Source organism: Vigna unguiculata, chromosome 1 (assembly GCF_004118075.2).
Source record: "Vigna unguiculata cultivar IT97K-499-35 chromosome 1, ASM411807v1, whole genome shotgun sequence".
NCBI lineage: Eukaryota > Viridiplantae > Streptophyta > Magnoliopsida > Fabales > Fabaceae > Vigna > Vigna unguiculata.
Window position 1 is genome coordinate 38,117,806 of NC_040279.1, and position 15,151 is coordinate 38,132,956.

General features: G+C 36.1%; 3 protein-coding genes across 4 annotated transcripts; 2 read left to right on the forward strand and 1 right to left on the reverse strand.

Moving 5' to 3' along the window:
* Positions 1-857: 857 nt before the first annotated feature.
* On the forward strand, positions 858-3,638 carry LOC114173190. The gene is made up of 2 exons (XM_028057449.1): positions 858-1,075; positions 1,285-3,638. The coding sequence occupies exons 1-2, from the start codon at positions 1,061-1,063 to the stop codon at positions 1,750-1,752; spliced, it is 483 nt and encodes a 160-aa protein (XP_027913250.1). The 5' UTR covers positions 858-1,060; the 3' UTR covers positions 1,753-3,638.
* Positions 3,639-5,971: 2,333 nt separating this feature from the next.
* LOC114175209 (phytochrome A-like) lies at positions 5,972-11,724 on the forward strand. Of its 2 annotated transcripts, none has more exons than XM_028059979.1 (7): positions 5,972-6,226; positions 6,568-6,627; positions 6,794-6,808; positions 7,456-9,543; positions 9,782-10,598; positions 10,678-10,968; positions 11,257-11,724. In XM_028059979.1, the coding sequence occupies exons 4-7, from the start codon at positions 7,467-7,469 to the stop codon at positions 11,483-11,485; spliced, it is 3,414 nt and encodes a 1,137-aa protein (XP_027915780.1). In that variant the 5' UTR covers positions 5,972-6,226; positions 6,568-6,627; positions 6,794-6,808; positions 7,456-7,466; the 3' UTR covers positions 11,486-11,724. The 2 variants fall into 2 exon arrangements, with proteins under 2 accessions (XP_027915780.1, XP_027915776.1); XM_028059975.1 differs by having other exon boundaries at positions 5,973-6,226; positions 6,704-6,808.
* A 1,484-nt stretch (positions 11,725-13,208) lies between these two features.
* On the reverse strand, positions 13,209-14,742 carry LOC114174456 (rhicadhesin receptor-like). Its single transcript, XM_028059324.1, has 2 exons — positions 14,461-14,742; positions 13,209-13,944 (listed from the first exon to the last, which is right to left on the reverse strand). Exons 1-2 carry the CDS (start codon positions 14,570-14,572, stop codon positions 13,403-13,405), a joined length of 654 nt encoding a protein of 217 aa, XP_027915125.1. The 5' UTR covers positions 14,573-14,742; the 3' UTR covers positions 13,209-13,402.
* Between the last annotated feature and the right edge of the window lie 409 nt (positions 14,743-15,151).

The following is a 15,151-nucleotide window of genomic DNA, read 5'->3' on the forward strand; positions in this document are numbered from 1 at the left end:
CGACTTCTGGGGTTAAACCTGTAAAAAAAGGCATGAGAAGGTTAGATCTGAAAAAATATAAGAACAAAAATAGGTGTTAGATTCACAAAAATCAAAATAAAAACGACTTCTGGGTTTAAACCTGTAAAAAAATGCTTGAAAAAGTTAGATCTGAAAAAATATAAGAAGATGAACGGTTTGCTTGCTTGAGAAAGGTGATATATTCAGATCTTCTCATTTGAAACAGCTGAAAAGAGGAAGATGAAGAGGTGTTGTCTGTGCGTGAGCAAAACAGAGAAAAGAGGAAGGTTGAGAAGAAGCTGAAGAGTGTACACTGGGAAAGACAGGAGAAGAAAAGAGAGAGAGAGAGAGAGAAACGAAGAGTGTAGACTGGGAAAGACGGGAGAAGAAAAGAGAGAGAGAAACTTTTTGAACCTCATAATTTGAACATTTTGAATTTTTTTTTAAAAGCTGTAAATTCTGGTTGATTGACACGTTAACAAATTTACCTTTTGTAGAATGAAAAATTTGAATTCAAGTAGATCAGATATATTATTTTATAGAGAAAGTTTTCATTTGTTAGTTTAGAATTGTATATAGTATTAGATTTGAACACAACCCTGGATAGACCCATCATCCCTTTAGTAGGTGGCCACCACAAATTTTAGTTCACAACTTCATTTTGATTAATAACATTGACTATCCTTCTATTTTGATTGGTTTGTCATAATTTTACGAAAAGCAACAGAACCAGCTTTTTTGAATTTTGTTGTATTATGATGGTGGCTGTGTTGTGTGGATGATAAACTGTTGAGAAAAAAAGGGTTATTTGGTCCCAAAATCAATTATGTGTGATACAGACAGAACAGAGTATCATTATCAAAACGAAGGCACAGATAATAAACCCAAAGACAAAGCTGCTACTGTAGGGATTAACTGAACCTAACATCGAACACGTGGACTCTGTTCTGCATTACAAGACCAAGGACTTCGAGTCGTAAAGATTAAGGAAGGAGTTCGCACATTCAAATCAAATCAAATCAAATGAAGCAGCTTGCGAAAAACATCACACATAGTATATATGCATACACATAAGGTTGAAATTAAAATCCAAATCAAATGAACTAGTTACCACTTTTTTTTTTCTTTTTTACAATTAGGCATTCATTCGTTTGTTTTGCCCAATTTCGCACCATATTTCTCTCTCCTCTTAACTGTTCATTATTCAATATTATTATTACTCAAATTCAACTTTGATGATAGTTGAGAATCCTAATTTGCGTGACCTAATTCGCTGCCACCCAGAAACAAGCGCGGTTGGAATTGATGTCTGGTTGTTCCGAGGAGGAGGGGATTTCGTTCTCGGACGCCGATCGTCGCGGTTACGAAGGAGGCAGTGACGACGATTCCGAAATGGGGAAGAGTCAACTTCGCAGAAGACGAAGGGTCAGTGGTTTTGGGAAGGTGGTTGTGCATCAATTCGCGAAAGCGAAGAAGCAAATACGCAGAGTCAGAAGCAGAAAGAGTCTTCTTGGGAAATCGCGTCCGGGGAACGAAGAAGGTAAGGTGATTGTTGTCCACGGTGACTGTAGTGGAGGAAGAAGGAGAGGGAATGGGTGTGGGTTTTGTTTTTCGCGGCCCAAAGTGTTGGAATCACCTAATGAGTCTCCCACGAGTGATCCCAATGACCCTAATTTCACTCAGGCCATGTTGAGAACTTTGATAGACAAGAATGATTTCTATTCCAAAGAATGCAACCCTCACTTGGATTAGTTACTATTGCAGATTCCTTGCGTTCGATTGGGTTTTAGGATAATCTGCTCAATTTGAAGTGGTGTAAGTAAAATGATGAAATTGTGACATTATGATGGCTCGTAAGGGAGGTAATTGAATGTTCAATAAAAGTGGTAGAGATGTGACTTGAGAGGCTGGAACTGTGTAATGTCAGACCCTCATTTGCATTTTTGTTCATTTAGAGCAATGTGGTGTAAGAAGTTATAGATAAGAAACTTGCTGCAATTCAATGAATACGGATTCAAAAGTTTGAACGGATTAATATGGATTGGAGAATGGAAGGTTGCTTGATCAAGTGCTGCTGTTGGAGAGGTTGGTGAAATTTGGATTCTTTGATATTCTGGAGTTTCTACTTGTCCCAATTTGGAGAAGTGGTGTACATATCAATACTGAAAATTTTTGAAGGCTGTTATTTTCGTAATCTCTTTCTAGCTGTCAGCACTTTTTGATTGGTTTCCTCGTGCATGCAAATTTTTCGTTCAGCTTGTTAGAGGTCTTGAGTGGTTGCAAATTATGGAATTTTTTGGCATTGCAACCTGAGATAAATCGTTGCTCTGAACATCAGTTTGTTCTGATTCTTTTATAATTCGTGTCCTCATGTATTTGATGATATTTGGAAATGACAATGGTTCTCATTCTTGAGTCTGCATATATCTGGGAGATTTCAGAGAACAAATTAAGAAGTCATTTTGTATTTAAAGTCGGGAAGTTTTGCAAGATAATAAATTGTTCTGCATATGTTTGTCGATGATGAAGTATTTTAATACGCTTCATATGTTTGTCACTTATTCTTTCTAGCCTGCTGGCATCAGTGGGTTTCCATGATAAGCCATATGCATAATCAGTATGTATTTCAATCTTTCTCTTCTAGTTGTGGAGCTTTCTTTGGTTCCTCCAAGATCTTTTCTACATTCGACAATTTTATGCTTTCTTCTTTTTCATTTGGATGGATGCTTACAGTCCAATTTCAAGGGAGTTCAATATTGAACATTTCTAATTAAGGGGTTCAATTAACATTTTTATATATGTTTCAAATTACTTCCAATGTTACGAACGTTTTTCAAACATTTTATCATATTTATTTCATTTTGTTACTTCATCTCAAGAAAATTTAGTTTCTGCCAGAAAAATTCTTTGCTTCAATTTATTCCCAGCCAAAAGCAAAGTTATAGCAGTCTTTATGGGATTTTTCATGATGCAGGAGGGAAACCCTTTACTTTTGTGGTTTTGTTTGTGTAGCACCATGCCATTCCATATTGACTAAAGAAATTGAAAGGGAGGGTTGGTAAGGCGTTGTGGTTGTGATCCAGTGGCTTCTGTACGAAAGCCGAGTTCAAGGTACACATTTTACTATGGTCCAGCTGTTGAGTTATTCTGTTAGATGTGTGATCTAGGTCTACTTATGGTCCCAAACTTGGTAGTGGAAACCATGGAGGTACAGCTTCTGCTTGGCTGAGACTTGTATCTTTGACCCATAGCAAGGCTAAATTCTTTATGACTTATATTTTAGTTTTAAACATTCTACATGAGATACAAAACAAGAAAACCAAGATAAAGAAGAAGAAAAAGGTAGTTCTGTTTGTTGATTTATCTTTCTAGTGTTTGATGGTGGCATATAGTCACTATTTTTTCTGGCATCTATTTCATTCTCATCTCTAATTCTGAGGCTGATGCCCTGTAATGTACTCATTTATTTATTTGGGCGTGGAGGGATGGATGTTCACCACACTACTGCGCTTTTGTTGAAATTTGTTTGTCTAGCTTTCATTTTATCTTTTTTTTTTTTTGCTTTGATTGAAAATTTAAGTGTCTAGATTTTGATTTTTGTAATTAAAGAATCAGTAATGTAATGGATGAAGGAGAAACTGATGCTTTACAATATTTTACTTTATGCATAGCTTCATGTTGCATGATTATTGTGGGGTATCAGGTTAATTTAGTTCTGGCACAATCTATTTTTGAATGGGGATTGTGAGTTTGCTTAAATATTCTCGTAGTCTCATAAAGTAAGGTTAAATGTCATCATAAGTTGAGTTCATCTGCCAAAGAAAACCAGTTTGCTGTAATATAACATAGTTATGATTCTAAGGCAAAGCTTGCAGGTTTTGACTAATAGATAAGAAATATGGTATCTTATCACAACCATAGAGAATTTCTACTTATGAGATTCTTTTATCCCTACAGCTTTTGCTTTTGGTTACAAAACAGAGGAATCCCAAAAGCAAAAGCGTGTTATTCCAATAAATGGTCGCAAGGCTGGAAAACAATTCTGGAAACACATTAACCGAACTCAGCACATCACCTCGTTAAAGGAACATGTTTTTCGGAAAAGAAAAAGAATATCTGGAATTGTGGGAGGCAAAATGCCATAGCTATCAAAGAGAAAGATAACTGTAGTTGGTTTGTTTCTGTGAAATGTATTTGTGCTATTTTACCTTTTCCTTAAATAATTTAGTGATGGAAACCAAATTGGTACCAAAACAAGGTGGTCTGAATACGAATAATATTCTTACGATTCAAATTACAAGCAAGCACATAGCGTACTGCACCACCAAAACTACTTGTAAATGATAAACGTGATTAACCTACTATAGCAACTAGTTCAAAGAATTGTTTACCAAATATTTTATTTTGACAGCAAATATTATCTGTGATGAAGTTAATTATTGTTAACATTGATGTTTTTCCCGACCTAACAATGTTGATGCAACCAACAATATGTGTCATATTATTGTCAATGGCACCGACCATTATGTCAACGTTGTTATGTAATTGACATAGGAAGCTTAGAAGAGGAAGAGCTTTAAAGCTTCAACCTCTAATAAGGCACTTTTCATGTAGATATATAACAACAGCTCTACCATCAATAACCCATCTCCTCAGCATTGCAATTAATTTTGTATGCAGTTGTGGGCTTCTGAGAAAGATAAACACTTGGAGGGGGTGTGGGGAAAGTTTGAGAATTGGTGGATGATCTGAAAGATGAACTAATACATCAATAATACAGATGTTGAGTTTGCATGTGGGTAGGGTAAGGACCATGGTGGAGTAGGGAACAGCAAGCAAAGAAAACTAATTAAGGAGAAACTCTAATTCGCACATTAATAAGGCTTATTTCCTTACCAAGTTATCCATTGTTAATGTCATTTACATGTCTTTCTAACAAAGGTGAATCAGAACCTTTCACTGTGATTTTAATAAAAAAAAACACCCTTTGTTCTTAAATCCATAAATATCCATTTAAGATTCCACAATTAATAAATCATTTGTTTCAACTTTATACAACAGAAAAGTTTGATACTGAATTTGTGACAGTGAACTGGTTTGTTTAAGTAAAGAAAAAAACCTCCTTCGGTTTGTTTGTTTTTTTTAAATAGGTTACGATTTTAAAGTTTTAATAAATAACTAAGCGAATGTTCTTAAGGATTATTTTAAAAATTATATATTATAAACATTTTTCAATTAAAGTTTTTTAAAAATGATAAAAGTTTGAATATTATAAAAAAATAAAAGATGAATTATAGACATGTAACATATGGAGATAATAAAAACTGTAGTTTATCCATGATGGGGTTGAAATAAAAAGCCATTGGTCGTGTTGTGTGTAGTTGATTAGAAACCTTTCTAACTTCGAAGGCTATAGCTTGGAAATTGCAAGTACCACCTCATGACAGCAACCCTACGTGCACATTACGCTATCATTGAATCAACCATCTTCCAATAAAGATCTACTTTACTGATAAGGCCAAACCTCCACTACACAGATGCTTCTTTCAATTCACCATCCTTAATTTCACTCTATCATATCACTAATAAATCTAATTTCAGTATATATATTATTAAATTTTATCACGTGAATTATTTTTTAACTGTCAATGAGAACTTAAAATATAGTTATAATTAAGTTTAGTAGGAGTTATTGTTGAAGATCCACCTAAAAGATCGTGTTTCAAGCATGATCATTTCTAGAGAATGAATGTATACAAATTTTGTCTTATAAAGTAATATTCATTTAATAAAAATAAAATAGTATGTATGCTGTTATTATTACGTTGACTTGGTTCCCAAAGGTACATGGACGCTTTCATTTCTCAGCCGTCATAATAATAATAACAATTAAATAAAAAAGAATTAAACCTTAACAGGTATAGAAGTGTTTTAGAAATTGCAGCACTGTAAATAACTTACACATGCTGTGATTTCATGCGTGTACTTTCCATCATTTCATTGTTGGTAGCAGATGCACTGCAAATGTGGCTGCTTCTGCTATTCTTCCCTTTTTTGTAGTTAAAAGTCTGCTCAAAGGCATAAGCTTCGGGAGCTGCACGTGACACCCATCACTCTTTTTTCTTGTTGCTATTCGCTATGTATGTTTCCTCTCATATGGATGGGGCTGCTATGCTATCCAATGAAAAAAAATGAGTGACCCAGAAAGTAGTTTCCTTCTAACAGGGTAATTAACCTTTATTAGACAAACAAAAATAAGGTTTTTGGGTATTTTCTTCTGTTAATTTTGTATCCAGCAATCAAACAAAAAGGAAAGTCAGAGTTGTAGGTGATTAAGCAGATCATGATAGGAGCAGCAAAAGTTACTTATTTCTATTTATAGATGTAATCATCATCACCCGTCCCTTACTTAGAAACCAATCCATTATTTGATTAGCAGTAATAGTATAATAAACTATATGATTGCATGATAATATTAAATATAAGTAAGCAGCAGAAAGAAAAAGAGAGAGAGTATTCTTAAATTGTTATTTTTACTATGACATGGAAGTATCTACCGTGTCTCAGTTCTAACTGCCGAGTTCTGTGAGCTTGGAGGGGTTCCCACTTTCCACTTGTGTCCTAAAGGTCGGTGCTTTAAGATTTTCTTCTTCTTCTTCTTCTTCTTCTTTTTCTTCTTCTTTTTCTATTTCTTCTGATGCAGCTAAACAGTAAGTAGCTATCGGGGATTTATATTCCCTAGTTGCTTTCTGCTTCTACTCAAACCTTCTCTCTGCTCATTGGTTGGAATCAGATTTTTCCTTGCAAGGTGGGTTTCTTCTTCTGCATTTTCTTTCTAATCAGTTCGTGATTGTTGCTTGTTCTGGATATGTTGGTTATTATTCCTTATTCTCCTAAATTTGTTTCTTCTTTTTTTAACGTTTCTGGTGTATGTACTCCTTTCTGGAAAGGAAAATTCTTCTTTACCGTACTGTGGATGTTTCTTCTGTCGTTTCCGGGTCAATTCAGACACCGTACCATTCACTGTTCTTGCAAATTAAAGTGGAAAAAAATAAACAGAAATTTGAAAAAATTAAATAAAGTTATGTTTTGCTGAGTGGAGTGTGTTTGGTTGAGTTTATACCAGTGAAATCCTTTGGAGAATTTATGGCCTCTTACCGTGTGCATCAGATAGCAGCGGAAGAGTGCTAATGATACAAAAAAATAATACTGTTATTATTTGAACTTTGGATATATAGTAGTTAAGCAATATGATATGGCTTTCAAAGTTTGTGAATGTTCTAGTGTTGAAAAATTCACTTTCTCTTGTTGAATTGTGATAGTGAATAAGGATGATGTCATTTGACAAGGTCCATAGTAGCTTTGCATCTGTATCAGAGCAATCAAACAGATTCCGTTCTTCCTTGCGAGATATTAACTTAGTGATTCTGTGCTTGTGGTTTATTTCAAGTGCAGTTGAAGTGACAATGTCCTCCTCAAGGCCTAGCCAATCATCCAGCAATAATTCTGGCAGATCAAAATCATCAAGACGCAGTGCTAGGGTTCTTGCTCAGACAACTTTAGACGCAAAGCTGCATGCAACTTTCGAGGAATCGGGTAGTTCTTTTAACTACTCCAATTCGGTGAGATTGTCTCCTGGCACAGGCACTGCCAGTGGTGATCATCAATCAAGGTCTGATGAAGTAACAACTGCGTACCTGCATCAGTTACAGAAAAGCAAGCTTATCCAACCATTTGGGTGCTTGCTAGCGTTAGATGAGAAAACATGTAAGGTCATTGCTTACAGTGAGAATGCACCCGAAATGCTCACCATGGTTAGCCATGCTGTCCCAAGTGTTGGTGAACACCCTGCTCTTGGCATTGGCACTGACATAAGAACTATTTTCACTGCCCCGAGTTCTACTTCTATTCAGAAGGCACTAGGATTTGGGGAGGTTTCACTTCTTAACCCCATTCTAGTTCATTGCAAGTCCTCTGGGAAGCCCTTTTATGCAATTATCCATCGTGTTACCGGCAGTGTGATCATTGATTTTGAACCGGTGAAGCCTCATGAAGTTCCCATGACTGCGGCAGGTGCCCTGCAATCCTATAAGTTTGCAGCAAAAGCAATAACTAGACTGCAATCCTTGCCTAGTGGGAACATGGACACTCTGTGTGACACAATGGTTCGAGAGGTTTTTGAACTAACAGGTTATGATAGAGTGATGGCTTATAAATTTCATGAGGATGATCACGGGGAAGTGATTGCAGAAGTGAAAAGGCCAGACATGGAGCCGTATCTGGGGTTGCACTACCCAGCAACTGATATTCCTCAGGCTACACGTTTTTTGTTTATGAAGAACAAGGTGCGTATGATAGTTGATTGTCGTGCAAAGCATGTGAAGGTTCTTCAAGACAAAAGAATTCCATTTGAGTTAACTCTGTGTGGATCAACCTTGAGGGCTGCTCATAGTTGTCACTTGCAATACATGCAAAACATGAATGCTAGTGCTTCCTTGGTTATGGCGGTTGTGGTCAATGACAATGATGAAGATGGGGATAGTTCTGATGCTGTTCAGCCACAGAAGAGAAAGAGACTATGGGGTTTAGTAGTTTGCCATCACTCTACTCCCAGGTTTGTTCCTTTCCCTCTGAGGTATGCTTGCGAATTCCTGGCTCAGGTATTTGCCATCCATGTGAACAAAGAACTTGAGATAGAGTATCAGATTATTGAGAAGAATATCCTGAGGACTCAAACACTCTTGTGTGATATGCTGATGCGAGATGCACCCCTAGGTATTGTATCACAGAGTCCTAACATTATGGATCTTGTTAAGTGCGATGGTGCAGCACTGTTGTATAAAAACAAGTTATGGAGATTAGGGGTAACGCCAAGTGAATCCCAGATAAGAGAGATAGCTTTGTGGCTCTCTGAATGTCACAGGGATTCCACTGGTTTGAGTACAGATAGCTTGTCTGAGGCAGGCTTCCCAGGGGCTGCTACTCTTGGTGATATAACTTGTGGAATGGCAGCTGTCAGAATATCTTCCAAAGACATAGTTTTCTGGTTCAGATCTCACACAGCCGCCGAAATTCGATGGGGTGGTGCAAAGCATGAGCCTGGTGAAAGGGATGATGGTAGCAGGATGCATCCAAGATCTTCATTCAAGGCTTTCCTTGAAGTTGTGAAGACAAGGAGTTTGCCCTGGAAGGACTATGAAATGGATGTCATTCATTCATTGCAGCTAATACTGAGAAATGCATTCAAAGACAACGAGAGTATGGAGATAAGCACATATGCTATCAATACAAGATTGGGTGATTTGAAAATTGAAGGGATGCAAGAACTGGAAGCAGTGACTAGTGAGATGGTAAGGTTAATTGAAACAGCAACAGTACCAATTTTGGCTGTTGATGTCAACGGAATGGTCAACGGATGGAATACAAAAATTGCCGAGTTGACATGTCTTCCAGTTGAGCAAGCTATTGGGAAGCATTTACTCACTCTTGTTGAAGATTTTTCCGTAGATAGAGTGAAGAAGATGTTGGACATGGCACTGCAGGGTATGCCTTTTTCTTTTCTTTTCTTATTCTCATACACTTGTTTTAGGTCTTAGCATTCATGAGCAGAGACTTTGAAATGAGTGTGGGTATTTAGATGTTAGGTTGTTATCTTACCTAAAGTCACTCATGAATATTGCATTAGTGAAGAATTCTAAAAATTTTAAATTGTCTTGCTTCGAAGTTAAACTTAATTTTATCTGAACCTCCTATAATTTAACATGTTACAAAACATGATCAGGTGAGGAAGAGAAAAATGTGCAATTTGAGATCAAAACACACGATTTGAAGATTGATTCTGGTCCAATCAGCTTGGTGGTTAATGCTTGTGCAAGCAGGGATCTTCAAGATAATGTTGTTGGGGTTTGTTTTGTGGCCCAAGATATAACTGCTCAGAAGACAGTGATGGACAAATTCACCCGAATTGAAGGCGACTACAAGGCAATTGTGCAGAATCCAAACCCATTGATCCCTCCAATATTTGGCACAGATGAATTCGGGTGGTGTTGTGAATGGAATTCAGCCATGACAAAGTTAACTGGGTGGAAGCGGGAGGAGGTGATGGATAAAATGCTTTTAGGGGAGGTTTTTGGAACACACATAGCTTGTTGTCGTCTAAGGAATCAGGAAGCTGTTGTTAACTTCAGCATTGTACTTAACAAAGCCATGGCTGGTTTGGAAACAGAGAAGGTTCCTTTGAGTTTCATTACTCGTGACGGGAAACACGTAGAATGTCTACTTTCCGTGAGTAAGAAGTTGGATGCAGAGGGTGTAGTTACTGGAGTCTTCTGCTTCTTGCAACTAGCAAGTCCAGAGCTGCAACAAGCATTACACATTCAGCACCTATCTGAACAAACAGCGTCCAAAAGACTGAAAGCTTTAACTTATTTGAAAAGACAAATTCGGAGTCCTTTATACGGGATTGTGTTCTCCCGGAAATTGTTAGAAGGTACTGAGTTGGGAGCTGAACAAAAACAATTTCTGCAAACGGGTACTCGGTGTCAACGCCAGCTTAGCAAAGTCCTGGATGACTCAGATCTTGACAGCATCATTGATGGGTATGATATTGCTAAATATTGTGCTTCCCTTGTGTCCTGCATAATTTTGACTGATTTTTTTTATGTGCATGTTGAACAGGTACCTGGATTTGGAGATGGTTGAATTTACTCTGCATGAAGTGTTAGTTTCCTCCTTAAGTCAAGCCCTGACAAAAGGTAATGCAAAAGGTGTCCGAGTTGTGAATGATGTTGAAGAGCAGATCACAACAGAAACCTTATACGGTGATGGTCTCAGGCTCCAGCAGGTCTTAGCAGACTTTTTATTGGTTTCCATCAATTCCACACCAACCGGAGGTCAGGTTGTTGTAGCAGCCTCATTAACAAAACAGCAGTTAGGGAAACTAGTTCATCTTGCTAATTTGGAGCTCAGGTAATTAATCACGTCACTTCAGTTCAATCCACATAAAGATCGACACCACTTTCAATCTAAAACAACATATAGTTTATGAGTATTATATAGTGTTTAACTTTATCGTTTATACCTAATATAAAACTTAGATTCATACTTGGATTATTTCCGACACTTATATGCTTATCCAGGTCACGCTCACCCTGAATTGGATTCATGTAACACAACTTCTGAAGGAAAAAAAAACTTGTTATGCTATATTGAGATTATATAGATATGTAATTTGTTAACTTTTGTTATTTTTTGCAGCATAACGCATGATGGTTTTGGGGTTCCGGAAACATTGCTGAACCAAATGTTTGGACGTGATGGTGATGAATCTGAGGAGGGTATCAGCATGCTGATTAGCAGAAAGCTGCTAAAGCTGATGAATGGAGAAGTGCGTTATATAAGGGAAGCAGGCAATTCATCTTTCATCTTATCTGTTGAACTTGCCGCAGCTCATAAATCCAACACTTCAAATTTTGGAAATAATTAAATCAAACCATATTTTTTGTACATCCGAAAGTGAAGGGTGCAAGAAATTTGCATTCCTTGTTCCATATTTAACTCTTGGTTTTATGTACCCACCTTCTTGTAAGGTGATAATGTAGATATGTAATGTATAACTAACGATTCACACTCTCTCCCCAAGTGGTCTCATTACAACAATTATGCGTCATTTGCAACAGAATGAAACATAAATAAAAGCTAACTAGGAACATTTCGCACCATTAAGAGAAGTTATTTCGAATTATTCAGAGATTTGAGTTTGAATCCCACCCAGCTTATTAACACTTACGACAAGAGAAGAGGTTCTTAGTTTAGGAGTTAGAAGGAACTGTCATGGTGAAAAAATAAGTTTCCTTTTTTAGTTTTATTATTTATTTATTTTAGCAATAATAAAATATTTTATTGTCCGTTGAATTTGTGGCATTAGTTTCAAAAATTATTAAAATTATCAATATTTATAAGTTGAGCATTTTATAGAAAATATTAAGTTACATTTCTAGAGTTGACAAATTTGATTAAACGTTTTATAAATAGAGTGGCCAAATAAAATGAATAACAAGCTACTTTGTTTCATGGACTTTAAATTTTGAATTCAAAGTAAATTGGTCATTATCAAATCCAAAGATAGCTCGTAAAAATATATTTAAAGTCCAACAAGATAGATTTATACACATTTTTTTTCCAGAAAATTGATATTATATTTGGAGATGGGTTAAATTGGTTGCACGAGGGAATATGCGAAATGAATGGGTTGGTAGTGTGACATTAGTTAATTGATTTTGTAATTTGCACCTTCCACATGTATGTCGATGACCTTGTTAAAGTATATAATTAAACTTCTCCCATACTTAGTTACCAGCTTTTGTTGTCTTTTCAAACATATTATGTAACGGTTCTTTAACAGTACAATATCACCTTCCACTTATATCACATTTTATTTTCCAAAAGAGAAAAAAACACTCATCAATTTGAATATCGCATTTGGATTGGTGACACTATAATAACTTAAACTAACCGTATCTGTGCTAAAACGGCATCGCTTGTGCTTGCACAATTTTATATATAATAAAGACAAAAAGGTGTGAAGAAAGAATGAATGTGTGATAAGAAAAAAATAAAGAGTAATTACTGTAAAAAGTGTTGTAGTATAGAATTATTATAATAATAGTATACAAAATTGGTAAGAAGTCTCTGTAATTTCAAAGAGGTTAAATATAAGGCCTATACTTATATGTTTTATCTTGCTTCTACTTATTATCTTAACTTAAATATGTTTTTAATTTTTAAATTTGAATATAAAATTAAAATTGATTAATGTTATTATTTTTTGCTCTAAAATTTAAAATTACATGATGTAATTTTTTAATACATTAAAATAATTTAACATAATTAAATTATAAAAATTATAACTGTTTATTTTTAAAATTTGAAGTCTAAATTGTTTAAAAGTTCTTGACAAAAAAAATAATAATTTCACGATAAAGTTTATAGAGTAAAACCATATTTAGAGTTATTAATTTTATCTCTATCTTTTATTATGTTTTTGTCCCTTTCATGTTTTATTCTTTTTCTTTTACTTTGGTTCATACTGAAGAAATGAAATGAAGTGAGAGGCAAGTATGAATCGATTCACATTTTCACGGGAGAACAGTAGGCAAGGTTGTGTGGAGCACATATTGATAGCTATTACGAAGTCAACACCAGACACAGAACCACTAATGGAACATTTGATTAACAAAATAACAAGCATGCAATCATTTATCAAAGAAATGAATATACCCCATTTACTCACATTGAAATTCCTTTATGATTTTGCAACAAACATGAATCGTAAAGCAACAAGGAGAAGACAGAAGGGTGAAAGAGCAATGACAGAGACAACACAACAACATTCAGAGATAAATTATTTCTTAGGTGCAAGCCTGGTCTTGATTTTCTCAACCTCCTTGGTACCAATCTGAAAGGCCTGGGTCAAGACATTGTCTGGAACAGGTGGTGTGGCTGTAAACAAGGTCAGAGCAATGGACTGTGTGCCAGGTAATTGACTGTTGAATGCTGCAAGGGCTGAAGCAGGTTCCTTTGCATTGTTCTTTTGGAAGTGAACTAAGCCTTTTGGGAACACAAAAATCTCACCCTTGGTGATGGTCTTTGATATGAGCACATTGGCTGTGGTTATGAATCCCACATCGAGTGTTCCTTCCAGCACGAACACAATCTCGGTGGCGCGTGGGTGCGTGTGAGGAGGGTTGATGCCACCGGGAGCATAGTCAACTCGTGACATAGATACACCAAGGGTGTTGAGTCCTGGGATTTTCTGAACATTGGCTCCAGTCACCAACGACCCATAGGTGTTGTTTGTGGCACCTGGTTTCGCTAGTATGTCTGAGAAGAAATCAGAGGCATTTACCGCACCATCTTTGCAGGGGAATCCATTCACTTTAATACCTGTAACAATTGCACAAAATGAAAATTGTTATGCAGATCACAGATTCTCGTGTAAAACAACCTTGTAAATTCTCATTAGAACTTGATAAGAATGATGGTAGAAATGATTTCTGGTAATTTAAGATGGTAAAAGCTTGTAGTCAAATCCTGTATGTGTACTATACAAAAAAAGAAAAAAACTCACTGTCAGATTATACACGAATTAAAAATTCAGTGCACCAATCATGATACAGAAATGCGAAATGATTAACGGCAGTTGGTGAGAAGTTTATTTTAATTAATGGGAGGTGTTCGATTGCAGAAACGGGTGAGGGGAAGGGAAAAGTTAGTAATCAAATGAGGAAGTTTTGATTAAAAAGCAAAATTAAAGGTGTTGGTAGGTCTGGGAGAATGAATTGATTAAGAAAAAATAATGAAATGAAAAGGATGAAATCTAATGATTAAGTGGGAAAGTGAAGGTATGCATGAAAGTTGGCATCTTTGGATTTGTGCACAGTAGAAGATGAAAAATAGTACCTGAGGCAAGGTCAGCGACACAGAGGTCTTGAAGAGGATCAGGATCTGATGCAGTGATGGTGGTTGACACCAAAGCAAAAGTGAATAGTAGAAGCGAGGCTGCGAGCTTCATGTGAGAGAAGTGAAGTTGGGAATGAAAGGAGAAAAAAGCAGAGAGTTTTAAGAAAGGAGAAGAAAAGTATGTTGGAATTGTTTGAATGAGGTGGAAGTTGGAAGGAAGTGTTGGCGTGGTTGGGGTATTTATCACAACGAGTAGAGAGTAGATGGAGAAGAAAAGAAGAATGTAAATAATAATACATAATAATAAGTTGAATAAGTGGCGCGTGTGTATTAAACGCATGAAACATGCCTAATTCTTGGACTTAAAACATAGGAATAAAATAAACCTAAGACCTGTTTTTTGGTTTGGGCCTTTGATGAAGCTAAGGATGAATGACCCAGTCAATCGTGAGTTGCGGTCTCGCACATGTCACCTCTGCTCTGCTCCACACCATTTAGTTGAGTGTTTGATTAATTTACAGCGAGAATCGTATCTTGTTTTTGTGTTCTAACTTGAACAATTTCTTCCCAAAATTTCAAATACTGGTTTACAATACATAGCGTTTACTTTAAATAAAATGTTTATTTTAGGTCGTGTCTTCTACGGAACGAGCAACCCTCACATGGGTCAGTTCCATTTTCTATTAGGAAA

What these genes read in the sequence shown, in the direction of transcription:
- LOC114175209 (XM_028059979.1), top strand. Translation starts at nt 7,467, where the DNA reads ATGTCCTCCTCAAGGCCTAGCCAATCATCCAGCAATAATTCTGGCAGA. An exon ending in CTTGACAGCATCATTGATGG is followed by an intron (nt 10,599 to 10,677) that starts GTATGATATTGC and finishes CATGTTGAACAG; the next exon opens with GTACCTGGATTTGGAGATGG. An exon ending in CTTGCTAATTTGGAGCTCAG is followed by an intron (nt 10,969 to 11,256) that starts GTAATTAATCAC and finishes TATTTTTTGCAG; the next exon opens with CATAACGCATGATGGTTTTG.
- LOC114174456 (XM_028059324.1), bottom strand. Translation starts at nt 14,572, where the DNA reads ATGAAGCTCGCAGCCTCGCTTCTACTATTCACTTTTGCTTTGGTGTCA. An exon ending in TGTCGCTGACCTTGCCTCAG is followed by an intron (nt 13,945 to 14,460) that starts GTACTATTTTTC and finishes CAATTGTTACAG; the next exon opens with GTATTAAAGTGAATGGATTC.